The sequence below is a fragment of the Pararge aegeria genome, chromosome 12, assembly GCF_905163445.1.
Source record: "Pararge aegeria chromosome 12, ilParAegt1.1, whole genome shotgun sequence".
NCBI classification, from domain to species: domain Eukaryota; kingdom Metazoa; phylum Arthropoda; class Insecta; order Lepidoptera; family Nymphalidae; genus Pararge; species Pararge aegeria.
This window is the reverse complement of record NC_053191.1, coordinates 13,162,538-13,185,804: the sequence shown is the minus strand read 5'-3', so window position 1 is coordinate 13,185,804 and position 23,267 is coordinate 13,162,538. Positions and strand designations below refer to the sequence as shown.

Sequence of the window (23,267 nt, the reverse complement as noted above, 5' to 3'; positions counted from 1 at the left end):
TTTTAGACTGCATCAGGACTTACCGACAATGAGATTGCAGGCGAGGGCTAACTTGCAGTCAAATTAAAGATTCTTAATTAGCTAGTAAGATATCTACCTAACTGTATCTCTAGCTCATCTAGAAGTTTTTCCTGAAAGAAAATAAATGCCGAACACAGGTCCATTCTATTTTCTCACTCTCATAGTTCGATCTGACGACAGCTCCGACACTACAGATGAGATCAGGCGAAGGAACGACAGCTGTAACGTGCTCTCCGAGGCACGGGGATGAATCACCGCATTTCTAACTCCGGGCTACTATTGCTATGTGCTATATGCTATTAGGCGGCCACTAGTACATTATAACACACGTTAAATATTATATACATGTCAATAAAACACCAAAATATTCTCCGCTGAGGAAAACGTTAATATCACCTTTTTGTTTATTTTTATTTTAGTCAACTTACCCCCCCTAGGAAATCGAACCCGTTATCCTTGTATCGCTTTCCGGTTAAACCTTCGGCATTGAGAGCCCATTAGCGTCTAATGATTCAATAAAATCCATTTCATCACCATAATTCATAGTTCAAGGAAATTCATTGTTTCAATTATTCTAAGGCCGTCGAAAATGATAGTGGAAATAAATGCTTAATGGTGCACATAATTTGACTTACACGCCGTTTACTGGTTTATCCGGTAAACCAGTCAGATTATGTGTCCTATAAATTTAGAAGGCGTTTAGGCTACTTGACTTACTTAATAAAAGTTACACATAATTTCCTGGTACTGTTCATTTTAAGTCCGATGTCGGCTTTAGACTCCTTTGTTTCTTATTGTCCTGGTAAGTTCAATGTTCAAACAGAAATAAAAAATATGTAAATAAACGGGAGCATCGACTTATGTGAGTAGTCGAACCCTGAGAGCATGGTTACTTAAGTGCTTGTACACATAAGAAACTAAATTTTAAAAGAACCTGTATTTATACATACCAAAGTGTTTAATTGGGTGTTATATGAACACTACATAAGTTTGATATTGTTGCGAGTCGTTGGGATTGAGCACTACAATGTATACGTAATTTTTAACTACAGCATATTATTATTATTATTATTTATTGTTATTATATATTATTATATTTAGATTTTTAACGTGAAGTGAATAAAACAAACTTTAAAAATAATAAAATCAACCACGACTTCAATGAATCTCAGACAGTAACAGCTGAGTTATTAAAAGATTTGATTTTGACCAATAAACGCACTACATTCTCATAAAATTAGCTAATTGCCCTCAATTCCCATGGTCCCTTTCAGATCCTGACTCGGCTACAATAAGACTCAATTCAAACAATGATATACCCTGACTAATGGTAATCACTTGAAATCGAATTAACATTACGTGTAATTGTAGGTATGTGCGCAGGCACGTTTGTTTATTTATTGAAGTGAAACTTCTAATGCGACTTTCAATAAGGTTGCGATAAACGTTTAACGCTCCCATTGTGGGTATTTATATCACCTGACAGATTGTCATATTCTGATTTTATAATTCACTTCTACTGTCGCCAACGTCCATACCATGTTGAATACACCGGTTCTCGTCCGATCACCGAAGTTAAGCAACATCGGGCGCGGTCAGTACTTGGATGGGTGACCGCCTGGGAACACCGCGTGATGTTGGCTTTTTGCTTTGTTTCGAATATAATCTTAAATAAATAAGGAAGTCAATTTTTATTGCGTTTTTATCTTGTTTTGAATAAAGTTAATAACGAACTTGGTGCGTATTTTTTGGTGAATATTTAAAAATCTAACACTATGCACTGATGGATTTTGCATTATTAAATTTTTCTTCTATTTTAATGTACTCGTAATTTTGATTCTGATTGCCATTTATATTTCACCAAATGCAGCCATGAGGGATATTTAAGTATTCATTACAAAATCTTTATTGCCACTAACAACTGCATGTTCACAAGCTCTGGCAGACGTTACTGGTGTAGAAATTGAATATTGTGAGTGACTGTGATCCTTGCAGGAGATTTATAATATTAATTTCTCGTTACTTTTAAGCTGAAATATAATTAACCATCCTTAAAAACAAATTTGGATTGGAAATGATAAATGAAAGGAATGATCAAAGAACTAATGGGGGAATATTGTTGCAGTTTTTGGAAGAAATACTGAAAAGATAGAACTCAAACATTTTGACTCTTTCTTTAGTTATCATAATCCCATTGTAAATGTTATAGATTTGGATATTTCTCCACTCGAATAATTAAAAGATAATTAAAAGATGCGATCAATTGTGAATTGTAAGCAATGTTAATAAAGTTTGTCTTAAAGAAACAATGTTTTTACTAAAAATCAATTTGTACCCTTCATTTCCACATTACGAAGTTTTACATCTTCCGCGCGGAGGAACTAGACGCACTATTTTTGGTCTACGATAAACTTTTTGCTCTTGCTGTAGTAATCCGCGACCCTTTTTGACCTTAAATGTAAACACAGCTAATAATGTTGTGGTTGTCATTGCATATTTTTGTGTGACAACTTTGTACAGTTATTCCTGAAAAAAATGTAGAACAAAAGTTTTTATTATTATGAATACTGTAATAACGAAATAGCTCAGTGCCTCCTCTCCAAGCTTAGCCTTGGGTCTTACATATGACTTGTATTTGAGTGGTTAAAGCTGTTACACCATATGTGTTTGCTTGTTTTAACATAAGCACAAGTAGTTCCTGTGCACAATTCACTTGCCCTTGGTCAAGATAGATAAAACGTAAACAGATCGCACGACTCCTAAAACGTTCATAGAGCAAAAAATAATTATATAAAAACGAGTGTGCTTTTTAGAACATACGACTGAAATTAAACTCCTTGAGCTCCATGTATATTTATGTATCGATATATGTATATATATTTCTAATTATGCTTGACTTAGCGAGTAACCTGGTTTAAAAAAGTCAATAGTCCTGCACTGTGTCTTAGATATACGAAACGTAACTGGGTATGAAAGAAAGAGAGAACGAAAACGTGTGCTCTCACGTCTCCCTCTCTTGCCCTAACTTCACTTACTTATATCTCCCTCTCAACTTCTGTTCGCCTATCCAGATCACACTTTTGTAACGCTCTCGTCACGCATTCACCAGCTTACTGCCCAAGTCAAGCGTGCGTAAAGAAGTTTTACTTCAATAACTAATTACAGTTAGGTATTTAACATTAGAACTTGTAGCAAGTCAAGGTGGCACCCAAGTATGCCTTTAAAACTTTATGTTCGTCACGTCTTGGCTAACCTCCGTTTATACTTACTCACGACGTAAGGCACGTTTGCAACGTCACGTATATTCTAATTAGAAACTAAATCCCATGATGGGACCTTCAATGATTTAGTTAAACGTTAACGCTAGACGGTCATCGCCACTTAGTTCTTTTTTTTATTTATCGTCTTTTGTCATTGAGAGATTTACGATTAATACTATAGTAGCCTGTCAAGAAGGTTTACAGGTATGGGTTTGAATACTAAGCAGCGTGAATGCGTGTGAAATGCCTTAAAAATATATGATTAAATGAAAGGATTTATAAAAAAAAGTGAGACTTCGTTGGCAAAACCAAAACATTAGTCATTATTATTAACGTAAGCCTATTAATGTCCCTCAGCAGGGCTAGCACGGGCAGCAGGGCTAGCACGGGCGGGAGATAAAAAATGTATCCCTGACAAGGGATATAATTAACGTGCCCACCTGCTAAATCACTGGAACATGGAATAGGAGAAGTTTACTCCGGTTTGTTACTACTACACATATATTATTAGGATATTATTTCCACTTGTGCGCCAGTGCTCTGAGAGTTGATAAAACTGTAGAAGAAGATTATTTTATCCTTTCCCCGGGGAGAAAATGGTCTCCTGCCCATGCTAGCTCCCTGAAATTTTTGCTTGCATGTAAAACGGTCTGTGAATCCAGGCATTTTGATTTAGAAAGATTCACTAAGTTTCAAGGTTGTTGAACATCGGTTGGCAACAGTGTCGCATATCGATCGATGGGCACCACTGACCTCAAAGTCATACACACTGATCGCTCGTCTAGCCATCAGTGAGTATGACATCAGTACTATAATCTTTACATAATACAAAACAAATTCACTCCCGCTGTCTGTACGCTTAGATCTTTTAAACTACGCAACGGATTCTAATGCAGTTTTCAGCAGTAGATAGAATGATTCAAGGGGATTATATTTTTATAATTTATGTGCAGTCGTATATTTTAGCATATTATTATAGCAGAGAAAGGCAAAGAAGTTCAAAGATTCGTAATGTGATGTCGTAAAAAACACATTTTTGTGCAAACATTGCAAACGTTGGCTAAACGAAACGAGATAGAATAAATTAATGTATATTTTATATGAATAGCGGAGAAAAAGAAGCAAGTGTGAACCTGAACGCTGTCACCCATGAACATCTGCCGCACCAGAGGAACCGCCAATACGCTACCGGCATTTAAGGAATCTGTTTATCCGCCCCTTGAATAACCCTAAAGCCGGTTTTTTACCGTGAAAGGCTAATGAGCGGGAAATGATTAGGCGGGACGGACTCCGTTTATAAAAAATAGATTTGCCTTTAACCAACACAGAGTTTTGTCTTTTGTTTTCCACTGCAGAAGGAGAGAGATGAGCGGAGAGGGCGAAACGGAAATAAAATGAAAATTGATAAATTCCTCAATTTCCTCAGAGAGCGAGTTCAGTTGGTGTTTTAAACTGGTTGTTGGGGTGAGAAAACTGCAAACGAGTCTGTTTCATACTAGTTGCCGAGACCTTAACGTAGCGGACTCATTCCAAGTACCTTTTACTCGTTCGATTCTCCCCTCTCACCTATTTCTCTGTGGAAACCCAGCTATCTAATTTGTGATTGCGATTCTACGGGATTCCGTAATGACTCCGCACCTCTGCCTAGAACTGAGGAGTTCATTTCAACTCTTTCGGCTCGCTTAGTCCTTTTTGCTCGACCACTTTATTTAAAAAATTACCCGGTCAAGTTTGTTGTGGGGTCTTTTTATACCAGGGCGCGTTTGGAACCCTCGTAGCTTTAGGTTTAAGTTGGCAAACGAAGTTTCAACTTAAAATTATGTAAACATAGATGTATGAACGCTTTATAAGTGCCTGTGATAGGCCTACATAAATAAAGAAATTATGAATTTAAATTTGACACTAACACCTCTTCGCAAGTAAACAGCGAATTGCAAGTCAATTTGCAATTGTCAATAAGTCGAACAGCCCGTTTTTGAATCCGATCAAATTGTTATAATAATCATTCCAAGCTGCCCCACATTAGTAGGTACCTATCTACTACATTAGACCCAAGCGAAGCCGGGGCGCGTCGCTAATAAGTACCAATTAATTGTATGCGTATCACGCGTAAGACAACCTCTACTAGTCTCTGGTGATCATTTGGTCTAGGTTATGTAGAAAGTAGATCCATAACGTTAATGTTTGTTTTTTTTTCATAGAGCAAATAAATACCTGCCGAATCGTTTGAACCGAGGAGACCTGATGATGAGTAAATGAGTAAAACCGGGGGCTCAGCTAAAATGTATATCATACATGTATACGTTATAAATAAAATTATGAATATCTTGATATATATATCATGATCATTAGTATCAAACTTACAGATAAGTGACTAAGTGAGAATTAAGTATGTGTAAAACATAAAACACGTACAAAATAGTCACATTGTTACAAGTTTTAGATTTCACAAATATGTAGATAAAAACGCTGTTCTAATATTATTTTGGTACTCGTTTAAAGCAATTATTTTATAACTGTATTTAAATTGCTGTTCCAATTTAAATATAGTTTACTAGCTATAGCCTGCGACTTCGCCTGCGTTTGATTTTGTTTTTTGATGTGGCAATCAATTTAGTTGTAGTTCTAAAAAAATTTAAAGTATTCAGTATCGCTAAGCCTTCAATGAAGGGTTTGCTGCTGTCCGCTGAAGAGTTATGTCCTCTATCTGCAACCACATTCATCAGATCTACACAAAATTATAATTTGTCGTTGTAATGGTGTAAAATCGTCAAACACTTTCATCCCCTCTCCCAAAGGAACCGAGTTTAATGTCGGGATAAAAAGTATTCTATATTACTTCTAACACTTCCAAGAATATGTGTACAAAGTTTCATGAGGATCGGTTTAGTAGTTTTTGCGTGAAAGCGTAACAAACAAACTTACATTCACATTTATAATATTAGATATAAAAAAGTAATATTAATTTAAATAATACTAAACGTGGTCGAATACTGATTTTTTTGATCGCCCAAAAATTTGGATTTTTAAACTATTGATTAAAAATTTCCAGGGATTTTTTTTTACTAGTGCAGTAAGTTTTAATTGTCTCTACGCCAAAAATAAAGTTGATAGGTTGCTTTGTCAGAGCGTGAAATAATGACAAACGAAAAAACAAACATACTTTCGCATTTAAAATATTAGTAAGGATTCAATTTAAATTTGTAAATGAAAATATTGTATTTTAAGAGTGGACTAAGATTAAATCTTTTAAGAAAAAAAAAGTGATGTATGAACGAATGCCTTTACCTGCTAAATACCTCTTAAGAAATAAACAGAGAATTTATATTGCCATCTTAAAATAATTTTTCTCGTTATTGCCTTACGTTCATGGAAGGCTGTCTTATTGTTTTGGATTTGTTTGCATACCATTTTAAATATATTACTTTTGAGTTTTGACTAACGTTGATGGCTTTGATGTAGGTAGTTACCTCTTCCATGTTTTCAAAGTTTTTTTTCCTTTTCTTCTTATTAAGTATTCGTTAAATCATATTTGAATGCGAGAGCGAGTGAGACTGGACATAAGGTTAAATAAATAGGCCTTAGCAACAAGGTTTTAAATACATTTGTTTTATTTAACTGGCTTTGGTCGTATATTTAGTCAAAATACTAAGTAAGTAAGCGGTGATAGCCCAGTGGGTAGGACTTCGACTTCACATTCGAGGGGGGCGAGTTCGAATCCCAGCACGCACCTCTTACTTAAGTTATATGAATTTGAAGCAAATAAAATATCACTTGCTACAACGGTGAAGGAAAACATCGTGAGGAACCCTGCATACCTGAGAGTTCTCCATAATGTTCTCAAAGGTGTGTGAAGTTCACCAATCCGCAATGGGCCAGCGGCGTGGTGGACTAAGGCCTTAACCTACTCTCATTGTAGGAGGAGACCCGTGCTCTGTAGTGAGTGGCCCGGTAATGGGTTGATATGATGATCATTCATTTCGTCTTTGCACGTACAAAGTTGTTAACTTTTCAAACACTTACTGGAGTCTGATTTACCAAAAAAATTGGATAGATGCAGTAATTTGGTAATATGGAAGCCGGTGGCGATCGTACTGAAAGTACAATATCAACATTGTACGTGTTTTAAAAGCCTACCTTTAAGTTTTTATAACTCATACTGGAGTGCACAGGGAGTGCAAACTCTGTACGCATAATAACGAAAAGTCTATAAGAAACTGATTCCTCCATTAATCACCTACCTCCTGTACAACGTAAACGTTAAGCCGTTTCGTTTCACAAAACAATGTCTCACACGCACGCTGCACGTTGAGATCAACCAGCGAGAAGAACGTATCTGGCACGCATACTTATATAAAAATATCACACCTTTTTACGGATATACGTAGATATTCTTCCGCCATTACAATGAACACCTGGAAGACGAATCCGAACACTGCTTAATTCCCTAGTACCTAGTAGTCTTCCGCGTGTCTAGTAACGATTTTTTTTTCATTCCACTACAAGTTAGCCCTTGACTGCAATCTTACCGGCTCCTAAGTGATGGTGCAATATTATGTGGAAACGGGCTAACCTGTTAGGAGTAGGTACGTCAGTTATATTTAACCCTTACCTATCGGTGTAGGTACTCTTAATTGCTTAACGGTACGTCTTTGCCGGCAGGGTGATAGAAATTGTTAATTCCTAAAAAGCCCTAGTCGCACATCAAACCCGGGACCTCCCACTTTAATCCACAGAGCTTACCTACGCCGAGGACGTCGTCATAATTAATTCCGAGAAATCCTAACGCCTTAAGTAATGAAATTGGTACTTATTTATCCTGTTCCTTGAGAGCCCGTAATTATCACTAACATGTGATAATTATCGTTAAACTCCGCAGACTCGTATTGAAGATGGTAGAGTCTACTGGATAGGCTGATTCATTATCAGCCTATTCGTTACAGCTTTCTTATCACGTATTAAATAATAGGTTGATATAGACAACGCTACCGAGTTTTATTTGTAACCAACGTACAATACACGGCAGCGGTATTTGTAAAGATACAACTTTATTTAATTCACAAGTCCAAAGGTGATAATGTAAAGAACGTGTCGTTCTGCACCTTTCGGAATTCAAAACATTTCAATACTTCATTGTCATTAGATCATTCTCTATGGCTAGTTTATACTATTCAGGCTAAGTAACTTTTAGTCATCTGTGTAATGATAAAATGTTTGCCACGACCAAAGTAAGTTGAAGTTGAAGTATAATTAAGCTGCTAGAGATATTTTTTATAGCATCCATTTGTCTATAGATGTCGCCTAAATCATGAGACATTCGATTTAGGCGTTCTTTAGGTTAAGTAAAAACGGGCATTAGTCTTTTAATGACGCACTGATAAGTACAGCCAGTCTCTCTCATAATAAAGAGGATTTATTGCTTTGACTCTCCAATGATTTATTTATTTATTTTATTTTATTATTTATGTACCATAAATTGTGATTGTGAACATAAGATACATGAAGTGTACAAAGGAAAGCTTATCTCTATAAGAGATCTCTTCCAGCTACCCCAGGATGTGAGTAAGAAGATTTAATTGTGGTATAGGTCAAATAAAGCTACAATATACTTCATAACTACTAAGTATATTTAATATATCTAAATAATAACAAAATTCTACATACTAATACAATAACATTTGAATATACTATATATACAAAATACATAAAAATAATATAATAAATATTTATATAATATAAATATAAATACATATCTATATGATCCTCCTAAGCGAACTTGTTAGAATATTATAACATAATAATTTTAGAAAAAAATAATAATAATTAAGTGACAATAACCGGGCTTAACGTGCTAGACGAGGCATGGAGAAATTTATTAATAAAAATAAAGTGCAAGCCAATGCACATGTTTAAATTCGCACCATATTAGGTTTCTATATTATGTACATAATAAAACATATTATATTCCAAGTGCTAATTCGTGTTCATTAAATCAAGATCTCAATTTATCATGCTCAGTGATGGGTGACAGCTTGTGGAAACTGGAGAAATTTTGAGTCGCGCGTTTCATCGCGGTGCCGCTATAGGATATACTGTTCCAGATTAACTTATTAGAAAGATGCAGAAAATAAAATTGATTGCTACTCGTTTGACCCCGATGCATCTAAATTGGCTTATTAACAGTCAACGCATTTGTGGCTGCCTGCATTGCGAATTTATCAGTTTTTTATTTATTACCACGCTTTATTAGCCTGAATTATATGTGTAATAATGGTATTTATTTATCATCCAGTGTCACACTCGAATAATTTGTAATTTTACACTCATATAAATAACCGTTGTATTTTTCTTATAGTAATAAACCCACGTAATAAAGGACGCATCAAGCAGGTGTCCCAACCAGTTGCGTGCATGGAGGGTATAAACAGGGTATGCAGATGATATAAAATGGAGAAAATCTCCAGTATGAGTTATAAAAATATAGGATAGGCATTTTAAGAATTATAAAAAGCCTACCCTTCAGTACTGTACTCGTACTGGAGAGTGTCATAATTAGATGATCTGCATTCCCCTTTATGCACGCCACTGGTCCGAATTGATGGTAAATGGAGATAAAACCGAAGGAAATAAGAGCCTAAAAACAGAGCAACACTTCGTAGAACTTGCAAGGATTACGTCCTAGAAAGTACCACAAAGTGGGTATTAATGTGCCTTCAATAGGCATTATCTACGACGGAAGTATCTACGATAACCAAAATAGATCTTATTTTTCAGAAATTAAAGGTTGTTTGTATTTTTTTAGTTATGTTTTTGTTTTTTTTTCATTTTTTTTTTTTTGTTTTTTAATATAATAAATTTTAAATTACATTTTTTTTAAATATTTCCCGCGAAAACGCTCGCCGGGTGTAATGGCCGTACTTGTGACGTTATGGGCAAATTTGAGTTTTAGTTGTCCTTAATCCTAAATATTATTGATAACAAAAAACTTAGCAAAAGATAATTTAAAATCACATGCGTATATCAACGCAGAGATTTTCGATGTTAAAGCAGTACAAAATTAAGTTTATATAGACGTGCCGTCAGAATTTTGAATACGACGTTTTACCGATTTTGCAGTTTTATTTATTAAAAATAAATACCAATCTCACTTGGAATATAAATAAACATACGTTTTTTTATTAACATAAATAATATATCATAAGATAAATAACATATTATAGCAGTTCTTTATTACTGTCATCATGCTTATTAAACCGGCAATCACGTCCCTAAGACCTGAACACAGCAGTACAGTTTGGCGGTAGAAAGATGTATGGCGGTAGCGTAACTTCCCCGGACGAGCTCTGCCACATAAAGCTACATATGTGAAATATTACTACAAATATTATTATACAATTTCCAATAAGCTATCTACTTTTTGTCTCAATCGTCTGTTGACCGGTGATAATTCGCTGCTCCTTTTTTCATTTTTATTTTTTATGTTTGATATTTTAATTATTTACTTTGTATCATATTTAATTGAACATAATATGTAAATATCATTTTTATACTTATATTGTTAGATACTTATTTATTTTTTTGTATTAATTTAAGTATTGAAATATTTTTTATGTGTATATGTACCATCTACCTATTTTCTGTATTTATTTTCTTCAACATCGGTTGTATGGAAAAAATCGCTATGAAGCGATTAGACCGCCAAATTGTATACGTTGTTTCGTGATAATTTTTTTTTTTATGTACTTCTGGTGTGCAATAAAAGTATGTATATTCATTCATTCATTCGATCCTATTTTTGGTTATGTAACCGATTTAGATGGAGATTTTTTTTCAATTGAAAATAGATATTTGTTTCGTTCCATTTTAATTGTATGACGCTCTAATAAAGATCTTCTAAGACAGACGACGATTTCCTAACGGAATTAGCAAATCAGTGCAATGATTTGGTTAACAGTAGGTAAATATGCTCAGAATAAGTTACAAAAATATGAGTGTTTTGTGTAGTTTTAAAAATATAATTTTATATGATTTAATAAATAAGTGATAGCATAGGGGACCAAGATTTCATTACCGGGATGCACCTATAAATTTTTTTAGTTGTGTGTTTTTACAATCAAAATATCTCTTGCTGTAACGGTGAAGAAAAACATAGTGAGAAAACCTGCATGCCTTAAGAGTTATTTATACTTAATCTTAACTATGTCCATTCCTTATCGCAGCACCTCTGTGCAAAACTGCGACAGGATCGGAGCAGTAGAGCCGAATATAAGTAACAAATAAACAAACATATACTTACACACTCAAAATAAAAGAATGAATAAAGTCTTTATGTTTATGAAGCCAGCTTTGTCTTTAAATATTATATGATATCAATTATCAAATTACATACCTTCGCACCGATGAGGTTTGAACTCGTATTTACAAAGTATATTTTCAGTGTAAGCAGAGGTTTTTACGCGACAGTGGGATATAAATAGGCTGTTTATATCATTCCTTTTGCAAGTGGCTTCTAAACAGGTTGGGCGAGTATTTTTTGATCACGTTGCAGATACCGTTCGAGGCATTGCCAGCGGTAAGGTAACACAAACTTTGAAAGAAAACCAGAATACCTATATCTATATGAATTTGGGTACTGGACTAATCTACCATATCACAAAAAATCTTCTCGATTCCTTGCTCTGTGAAAAGCGCAAACAAATCTATCCCACTAGAAACGTATATTTTTCAAAGATTAAAATTAACCTGTGTGGTATTCAAGAATATTATCTATTATCGTACCAAACTTTCTCATTAACATATTTTAATTAGGTATGTCAGTAATAGCCGATCAAATACGTGTTAGAGCACGCGTTCGGGTGCCGTTGTAATGCCAGTATAGAAAATTCATAATCTCAATACAATGAACATTTAAGATTGATTTGCTAATCCGTGACAAACAGACAAATCTGTGAGAGCTATACAAGGAAAACAACTTAGAGCTTACTACAATCGCACACAGTACCAAGGTATTGTTTGAAAAAGATTTTTTTATGACACACCTTGAAGTCCCTTACGGAAGTTTTCAGAATTATATAATCCTTTATAATTCTTTAACAAGAGCAATAACAATATTAAAATAATAATTTTTCAAGCGATGGCCTTAAGCTCTCTAAGGAAACGTGCGATATTCTTAACCTGAAACTATAGAACTATAGAATAACCAGTCATAAGAAGGGATCTAATTCGACTTCTCTTTCCCTTACTTCAAAGTCTATTCGCAGTTCTTTATCGTTGAAGAAATTCTACAGTATCATAGCTTGCTGACTATGTCTTCGTTTTGATACCGCTCGTGAGCTACCTCTTACATGACATCATGACTTAAAAACACGAACGAACATTATCATTTTTATCTCAAACGATAAACATGTAATAAATATACATAACCTATGTTTTACAACTTACAATATCGTGTAAAGTATAAAGTTAATTGTTTACCTCCATATTAACTTTATGATAATTATTAGGTATATTAAAAGTTTCATTTACCTCAATAATAGCAGACCTGCTTTGCAGGTTTTGTGATGTACACAAACAAGTTTTTATTACAAATAAAAAACCTAATTTCACAGTATTTTTTTGGTTTCTAGTAGGTATGATTTTAGATGACGTTCGTCGTTAGAATTTATGTTAAATTCTTGGTAGGTATACTTATATGAATAAAGGTATATTTATATTACAAGCGGTGACAGCCAAGTGGGTAAGAACCAGCTTTCCTTTCGTGAAGATCGAGTTCGAGCCCCGGCTGACTGATTTTTCGGAGTTATGTGCATTTTTTAAATTTAAGCCAATCCGCACTTGACCAGCGTGGTACACTACGGCCTAAACCCTTCTCCTTCTGAGAGGATACCCGTGTCCTGTAGAGGGCCGGTAATGAGTTGATGGTGATGAAGATGCTATTTATATATGTACCTACATATAAAAAAATTAGTCTCTTCATAGCGAGAAGGTAAAAATAAATATACGGACGACTATTATATATGCGATAAACCTTTGGCCGATTGCAAAGGAGTGGATAACAATTATTTATTACCGAAATTAATAATTAATCAATGCAGTCAAAAATCTTTAGATCACATAATAAAATTATTAGAGTCATCAGAGATAGCAGTTAGCACCAAAAAATTTAATCGTTGATCTGAATAATTTTTCTTTTGTTCGTTTCGCAAGTTCCTTTTTTGATATAGTGGTTTTTTTTTTAATATTAATAGCGGGCAAACGAGCAAGTGGATCACCTGATGGTAAGTGATCACCGCCGCCCATAAACATCTGCAGCACCAGAGGAGCCACCGATGCGTTGCCGGCTTTTAAGGAATTTGTTTATCCGCCCCTTGAATAACCCTAGATTGAATTTTTGAGGAAAAAATTCAATCTAGGGTTTAAATATTATATTAGGGTTTAATTATTAATTAATTTAATTACCCAATAAAACTTAGGAAACGTGAAATCTTTCTTAGTTTACAATTATCCGCTCCTAAACAATCGACCTAGGTTTTTTGCAAATACTCGATTTTTCTAGTTATCCTGCCACATATAAATCTGCTCAATATATTCATAGTTAAACAAGTGTCAACTTTTTACCGTTATAATAAATAGCTAATCCTTCGAAGTCTGACATTTGAAAACGGTTTGTATTTAAATTTATTCAAATAGCACATCTACGTTCGAGGAATTTTAAGTCGAATTAAATTCTACTAAAAATGTCAGATGGAGAAAATACGTATTACGGTCCTGCCTGTTTTATGCTAAAAACTAAAGAAATTACTTTTATTTATGGAAAATGGGTTTTGTTTTTTAATCTCAATTCTTATCTACATTCTAATTGACAACAATTTTCTAAGATAGACTAAATTTTCCAAACCTTCTGAGAATCTTGTTTTTATGGCATCCATTGAAAACGATTATGTATAAATTAGGTAGGCACTATATATATATATTATATTTTAAAAACCGAACCGACCGCTTATTGGTATAGCTTGTTACATGATTATATACAGTAAGAATAGTATTTTATATGACGGCCGATTGGCGCAGTGGGCAGCGACCCTGCTTTGTGAGGCTGTGATGTGTGGCTGGAATTTTTTTGTGTCATGAACATGAATGTTTTTCAGTGTCCGTTCATCTGTATTTTATATATATTTATGTATGTTATACATAAAAAAATATTCATCAGTTATATTAGTACACATAACACAAGTTACGTTTACTTTGGGGCTAGATTGCGATGTGTATATTGTTTTTGTAAATTTAGTTATAATGATATATTTTGGTTTATTTTCATATATACAACAGCCCATTCTCAACTTCGGTCTTTAGAGATTGACCGATACCTGAAAAGCCCATTCTTTGCTCAATGGGGCAAAATAAGGTTTATTAATACTGAGTTCCAAATGCATCATTTTTGTCTCTAATTTATTTACTTTTAAATATGTCGATATTCAAAAGTAAATAAATTCTATTAAAATTATTACTGCTTTATTTACCTAATTTCGTTTTAACGAGATCAATAATGTAAACAAACGTTGTGTCTAACAATTTATATCCTTTTACTTCACTGACTTGATATTTTTTAATATTCTTTATCACGTCTGGTTGGCCTTTCTTTAACTTAACGTTTTTATACGGATGCCAATAATATTATATTATAACTAATAAGTGCTCTGCGCTGTATTATTATATTAGTTTATAGTTATACCAGCTGTTGCCCGCTGCTTCGTACGCGGTTTTTCGTTTTTCACGCTCATCATCCTGCGGGTAGATTTTCCCGGGGTAAAAATAAGCCTATAATCTATATCCATTCCAAAATTTAGTAGTTTTTGCGTGAAAGAGTAACAAACATCCATCCATCCATCCGTGCAAATATACAAAGTTTTATTTTATTACGCATTTATAATATTAGTAGGATGAAAAAGGAGTAAGGAGTAAGTACCATATTATGCTAATTAAAAACTGCCTATTTTATTGGTACAAAGTCTAAGCTACTGCGCGAAAAAAACCTGTCAATTACCTACCTACTTACGAATCGATCTCGATTATACTTTTTTTTTAATAATATAAAATATATATATATATATATATATATATATATATTAAATATTTATATTTCCTTTTATGTAGGGAATTTAAAGGCTGCTAATATTCATGGTCATATTAGTGGAAAGTTTGAGTCAGGCAATATCATCCGTACCTTCCTAATATGTTTTAGTTTTAGTTCGGAAGATAAACATACGGTAGGCTTGCATTCGACACGTCAAAATATGATGCACAGTGTCTTTTTTGATTTTTTGTACACATAATAAGGATTCGTTTTGACTCTCTGCCGCAGTGGAAAGCATGTTATATTTGGGAGGTTTCAGGTTTGATCCCCGGTAGGGGAAATTTGGGAAGCCATAAAATCTAAATTGCTTCGGCAGTTTTCTAGTAATAGACGTCAAGTGATTAAGCGGAAACCATGAATTTGAGCGAGCTGTGTCAAGATTTTTTTGGATAGTACCAGAAATATATTGAATTTTTTTCTAACGTGTCGTAAAATGTAAACATTTATCACATGAAATTTTTATGTAAAGTGTATTTTGAAAATAGATAAAATAACAAGTGTGCTAAACTGAATAGAGACAAATAAAACGAACAGCGTTTTTTTTTATGTAGGTAATTAGGTCTATATGCTATTTTAAACATAGTGGGTTCATCATCGTCTTAATAAACACATTACAGAGCACGGTTCTATTCGCAGAATAAGAAGGGTTAAGGCCGTACTCCACCACGCCTGCCAAGTGTGGATTGTCGGACTTAAAGAGCCTTTGAGGCAAAGTAAGGATAGTAGGTTACTTTACACTTAAAAGTAATTAAGAACGGTAGGTAGGTAGGTTATATAAAAATACTTTCCACCGAATGCCAATATTGATAACATTTATATATACGATATAAGTAAAAGGGTTACATAAGTATAAGATACCTACTTAAGTAGGTTTAAAATAACACTGTAATTTTTTGTTGGAGTAGATAAATTATTAATTAAGTTCAATGAATGTAATGCATATGTTTTAATTTTTCTTATTATAAGTAGGTACTATCTGTAAAATAGATTTAACAGTCGCCTTTGTAAACTTGACAGATAATTTAAGAACAAAGAAAACAGATTAAGATCCGCAGAGTACTGAAATGAAGCGGATAACTAACTTTCAAGAACACCAATAAAATAATAGAAATAGAAAGATCGAATTAAAATCGCATACTTACACCACTTCCTAAGGAATGCGCTCGTAAGCTTTGCGCATAATTTGTCACGGCCCTGCATCCTGAGGAACTGTCAAAACACAATAGTACGAACACAAAAAAAAAGCACACACCACACAACACAACACTAGACTCTCCCCATTGAGTGTTATTTCTATTTGTTTTTAACTCCACCGCTAGCGACTTCCTCTCCCGCTGGCGGTCGATCGCGAACTACTTCGTTTACAACTTGGAAGTTCGACGTGCGTATGCGCAAACCTGCAATATAAGGAAAAAATACATTAAAAACACGAAGTGAGTACGAAAGATCATGGCTAAAGGCCTTCTCTGAAGGATTGTTGGCGATTAATTTTGATATTTCATCCGGAAAGGGCCTTAACATTCGGGAAATTCTGCCATTGAAAGCCCTTTAATTTACCTGAATTTTAATCATTAAAATTGCGCCCACGTTCAAAGTCTTTTAAGAATTATGCATTTCCGTTTCATGAGGTCAACATATTAAGGTTAAAATTGATAATACGTATACTTTACTCCGAGACTACAACCTCGAAGATCCTTTCTGACGAGACCAAAACAGTGTTAGAATTTTAAATTACTTAGTTTTTCAGAACCAACCAGTTAGGGTTTTTAATCCGAATAGGGCTTTTAAAAGCTAAATTTCGTCTATTCATACATAAGTTTCCATTGTAGTGATTTATTGGTGGTAATTTGATTAAGTTAAAACTTAGGTCATACTCCATTTTTTAAACTTTTTAACTTTTAAAGTAAAGTATATTTCAAAAATAGAAACTAAACACAAGAGGATTTTAAAATAAATAATAAAAAATTAAAAAGATCCTTTCTATTCATTATCAGGGTAGGTACGTGTTTATTTATTGTTAATATTTTTAAAACATGTATTACAGTAAAAGCTAGAGAATAGATTGTTAACATAATAAGATAAGTTTGAAAAACTTTTGTAAGAATACTTAAGAAACTAAAGATATCTGTTATAGGGTACCTATATATCTTTAGTTTCTTATTAATGCATGATTTATTTTTTCACCAAAGTAAACAATGAATCTGGAAACGCATGCGCTATAAAAACCCTTTATATGCAGTTTAAAAGACAAAAGTAAATAATTTCAATGGCACTTATGCAATAAGTATTTCGTTCTCATTCTAGTCCGTGGGAGCTGGTTCAGCTATACAGGCCTAAGATTTAAGTGCTAATTAGACACCAATATCCGAGCCTTCTTTTTTATTTGCCATCGGTTTCTACAACTAATATCAGACAACAGGTTTTCTTTTAAGGCCTATCACAGGCACTTATATATATTATATGTTTACATAATAATGGTGAGGTCTTTGATAACTTTACGAACAATTCCCAGGCAGCTGTCTTCTCGATGTTTTCCTTCACGGTTAAAGAAAGTGATTCGTAATTGCTAAGAACACTCCAAAAAGAGGTGCGTGCCGGAACACTGCCCTCTCAAAAGGGAGGCTGGAGGTGCGGAACTCCTTTGTGGGGTTGAGTAAACGCTTTTACAACATGATTCCTAAGGTAATTCTTGACCTACCAATACATATATTTAAAAAATGTACCAAATTTACACATCTAATACAGCGAGGTTACTATAAATTTGATGAATTTCTTAATGAATTCGCAAGATAGAAAAACGATTGTAAATGTTGATGTTGGAAAAGAGCAACTACTGAGTAGAATCTGCTTTCCGAACACTCGCCAAAATATTATAATATTTTAAAGCATGATAAGCCGAGCGACTTGGTTGCCGAAGGTTAATTAATTGTAGTATTGACAAGAAAAACCCGTTGCACCTTGAGATTTTATGTTAAGGTTACACAAATAGTAAAATGAGCAGTTGAGTACCATAATCCACTAGCGCGACACGTCTCTTGCAAAACGCTCACGCGATTTTTACGAACACTAGCGACAACACTATTTTTTGTTGCCCTCGAAGACACTGGATAGAGGAGCGACCCACCGGCTCCTTGCACCAGAATTAAAAAAAAAAGATATTGTTGGTTATTTTAATCAGCACACGAGAACCCGGTCAGCATGTCCTCAAAAGTTACAGGTACTAGGAAGAAGAATAAGCGAACAAATCTTGCAGCGGAGTAAACGAATTTAATTAAAAGTTTCGAATTTGAACTTTTTATCACAAACAATATAGAATAATAGAATTAGGCACTTAACACACTATCTAGTTACAAACATAGTTGGTACACACTATCAGCTAAATCGTGCTGCATGTCATTGGCGTTGACAGATGTCATTAGTATTATGCTTACTTTTTTTGCTTTAAAAATTTTGCAGTGCATGAAACCATCGGCTGGAATTTCCGACTTCACCACTGAAGTTGTTTAGTGACCCACAGACTAAAATACCTCCTCCGTATTTCAGAAATACGCATGGCCTTTTAAAACGTGCTACAAAAGATGCTTTCCTTTAAAATTATTTTTTCAACCATAAAAGCTGTCACGCGCATTATTTCGTTAAATACGCGACGCGACGCGACTTCGCAACCTTGCTGTGGAAGTGCGAGATGCGTCAATAGTTTACAAACATACTAATCTCATTAAGGCAAACATTATGTGTATCTTTGTTTGTTAAATTAAGTTTGTTTGTTTCCTATGTCCATCTGAAACAGTGCACCAATCTAGATGCGATTTGGCACATAGATAGCTTGCACCCTGACAATAAATTGGACAGCAAGGAATTTTTTCAGGGAAAAACTAACCCTTACCCGCAGGATTTAAGAGAAACCCGCAAAAAAAGCAACCGCGCGTAAGTATGATATAAAAAACGCGCTGCGATCCGCGAGTCGACAGGCTGAACGTGACGTGCCGGGCTATGGCATTATGTCTTGTTGGGCGTTAAATAATCTTTATTTGAACGGTTTCAAAAATAAAAAAATATCTCACGGTTGCATCGCAATAACGTTGCCGCACTAGCGGTTACCTGCGACTCTGTGCGCGTATAATTCACATTTCCAGTGTAATTTACTAAAATCCCCAGTCGATACATATTTTAAAGAAAGCTATAAGCCAAATTTCTTTCAAATTGGTAGGTACGGTGGTTTACAAGGGCGCATTCGCCTGGAAAGCTCTTCAACATCATAATTATCAACCCATCACAGGCCCACAGTTCTCGAGGCTTCCCTCAGAACCCTCCCTTCCCTTCCCTGAGAAAGGTCTTCAGGTGAACAGATAAGGAGAAATCGTTGACCCAGACAACTGTGGTGGAATGCTTCCGACATGCTACCAACACACTGGTCTCGTGCGAATTCGTAGACTTGACGCCCTTGAGAAAATTATGGAGAACTCTTAGTTACGCAAGTTTTCCGTTAAAGAAACTGATATTATATTAAATATACTACGACAATACACACACCGCCATCTAGCCCTAAAGTAAGCGTAGCTTGTGTTATAGGTGCTATGATGACTGATGAATATTTTTTTATTATGAATAATATAGATAAATACTTATAAAATACCTAAAAACACCCAGACACTGAAAAACATTCCTGTTCATCACACAAACATTTTCCAGTAGTGGGAATCAAATCCACGGCCTTTGACCCAGAAAGCAGGGTCGCTGCCCACTGCGCCAATCGGTCGTCGTCGTATTAAAGTGCCTAATACGCACTGGCCTGACTGAACACACACACATCTCTTTAGTGCACAACCACAAAATGCGGACTTATTGCTAAAGCATTTTTACCAGCCAACCTTCAGGCGTGCAAGAAAAACGAGTTCTCGATTGTAGTCTGTAGTATATATATCTTACTCCAAAAAGTAAGAGATTCGTGCCCCAAAGGAAGGCTGCAGGCTTACTAGGCCATCACCGCTATTTACTTATGCATAGCTTAATCTCTTATTAATGAAATGTGGATTTAGTGAAGTCGATTTTCACTTAAAAAACAAACAACAGGGAATTCTCACGATCAGTGCAATAGTTTAGAAAATAGTATAATTCGAAATTTCCAACTGAGTATTATAATTGTACACAATGAACGATTAGACTACTTACAGAATATTTATAACAGGTGTAGACTGGTGGTTAGAGCGTTTGCCTCCCTTTCGGGTTGACCGAGTTCGACCCAAAAAAGAACCTCAAACTTTTCGGAGTTATGTGCGTTTTAAGCAATTTAATATCACCTGTTTTAATGTAAAACATAGTGAGAAAACCTGCATGCCTGGGAGTTTCAAGGTGTCTACCAATCCTCACTTGGCCCAACCCTTTCTATTCTAAGAGGATACCTACGCTACCGGGTTGATATTGATTGATGATGTAAATCCGACGGCCAAAGGCATATGGCACTACAAGAGGCCATTGGCTTCGATATGCATTATAGCTATGACTATTACTATAAATAATTAAGATTCACTAGAAATATAACTCTGGCCTGGGGACTAAGATAAAGCTAGTCATAAAGTTCGTAACAAGTTACGCTAAAAATAACTTTCAAGTTTTGTCGTAGGCTGATGTTTACTTTGAGATAATTCGTTAAATGCAACCCTTATTTTTTGTTACTTGTAGATTATTTAATAACGAACAACGATAATGCCTTATGAACTTGTTTTTAATAGTAATAATTGACGGAACTATCAGATGGCAAACCTCATGCTATGTGGATAGGTGAGCATCGCCAATAAACAGTAGAACACTGTGCATCGCATGAAAAGAACCAGGCTTTCCAAGTGCCGCTCTGTGGCAACTTGAGGAGTTTTTGCTAATTCCCATGTGCCTCATGTTAGTATTTCCCCGGACGAGCTCTGTCACAAAAAGTTCACTACGTTTTCATGTTACGTCTGTTCACAAAAACGTAGAAGGGAAACGTAGAAACGTAGAGGCGACTGTTCACAATGGCAGCATAACGACAACTAATCTATAGCTCGCAACTTTCCGCGTGTTTGCTGATTACCTGATGAGGAATGGCCAGCTTCGGAAAGCTATGCTAATGCGTTATTTGAGACTCGTGACAAAGACGCTTATGTGAGGCAGAACCTCGGCTTAGGAGAAGAATAGACAGTCGGGTTGAAAGGTGATTAGTCCCTGCAACTCGGAGGCCGATGAATAAGCCCATGACCAGATCGAGTAAGAAAACAGCAACATCACATTCGCCGCCGACCGCGACGATGTGTAGAAAATGTAGGAGATAATCCCTAAGTCTTGGTTAGCGGTATCAGTATTAAGCAGTGGCGTGCACTGGGTTTCTTACCAGGGTATGCATAAAGCAGGAAAATTTTATAAAACGCCAAAAATCCTCCTTTAGGGTAGGCAGTGCTTTTTTGCATGTATGAAGTGCACGCCACTAGTATTAAGCTAATATTGTTGCGATCATTGTGGTCGAGCGAAATTAAAGGTCAAACACTACTATTTATGCCAGTCCCTTAACGAACAAAATGTCAAACAAAATTAAAATGTTCATAATTAAGACAAAAAGCGACTAAAAATTAATAAACGTGCTATATTATTGACCTTAACACAACTACACGTGCACTTTGAGTTCAATATTACGTCCATACATAAGACATGCGACATTGCAATCATAGAAAGCTGAGAAGGTTACGTTCGAGCTGGTATCCAAATTCTACCAATAATTTTATAAGTGTGCCTACTTTTTTGTTTCGAAACATTAAATTCTTCCCAGTTGGGGGTATACAGATACGAGCCATAAAACCAAAATTTAATTGAATTCAAAATTCCAATTAAGCTTATTTTAAATTTTTCAAAGTATGTAATATCATTTGAAAGTAGAACAATTCCTGCAATCGAAGAACAATTTAAAACCTAATTATTTAAGAATACCAGTTCCATTAACTCCATTAAGGTACAAAAGCTGCTGGCATCAAGGAAGCTTATGAACAATACAGTCACGTAAACTTCCATTTTTACTTTAAATGTCAAACATGTATACCTACACACATTACTTTGCATAAATTTGATAAACACCCCTTATACATATATACATATACATAGCACCACTATGAACATACATGTTTTTTATTAAAATCTCTCACTATTTGCTAGTTCTGTAATTTTTCCTGTATAATTGAGGAATTCTGGCTACTGAAACACAGTTTATACTAGTTCAGCAGTCAATTAACAATTGGATTGTTTTAAAATTACACATAGGTATTTGCGGTAAAGAATATACATCTTGTGAAGTTTTTACACATGTGTACAATATGTAAATTAATTAAATTAATAAATAAAATACTGCTTTTCTCAATATAGCCATACAATGTCCATACATTTTAGAATATTCGATCCCAAAAAAAAGTACGGTGGATAATATAGAATTAATAGGTGTACTGGAAACAGTATCTTAAATATCATCTCTCAACGTAAATTGCCACTTATACGTGCATTGAATAATTTGTTTATTATGGTAAAAATAAGTATGGATAGAGGATGACGTTTCAATTAACTGAAGGAACACGAAACAACGCGCGTTAATGTTAATTTTATTTTCTTGAATCGGCACACAAATTAGGGGATTCTGACTCAAGGCAATATTATATGTAAAGCCCTAATATCACTTAATGGACATATAATTTGCTTTCGACGCTAGCTAATCAAACGAAAACGCTAGGTCAATGGTAACCGAATAATTATTACTAAACCTACATTTATAAAAAAGAAACAACTAATCGATGTATTAAGACAACCGGATAGCCGTCAACGGGTTTCGCATAAGATTATTA

General features: G+C 34.7%; 1 protein-coding gene and 1 non-coding gene across 2 annotated transcripts in view; one reads left to right on the top strand and one right to left on the bottom strand.

Moving 5' to 3' along the window:
• The window catches only part of LOC120628148 (scavenger receptor class B member 1), a 71,264-nt gene extending 54,453 nt beyond the window's left edge, over positions 1 to 16,811 (bottom strand). Inside the window, exon 1 of the mRNA XM_039896375.1 lies at positions 16,557 to 16,811. Within this exon, the coding sequence (XP_039752309.1) occupies positions 16,557 to 16,614 (58 nt within the window). The 5' untranslated portion in view covers positions 16,615 to 16,811. The remainder of the gene's footprint in view (positions 1 to 16,556) is intronic.
• LOC120628496 lies at positions 1,546 to 1,664 on the top strand. The gene has a single exon (XR_005658967.1). It is a non-coding gene; the product is annotated as a 5S ribosomal RNA (ribosomal RNA).
• Positions 16,812 to 23,267: the final 6,456 nt, after the last annotated feature.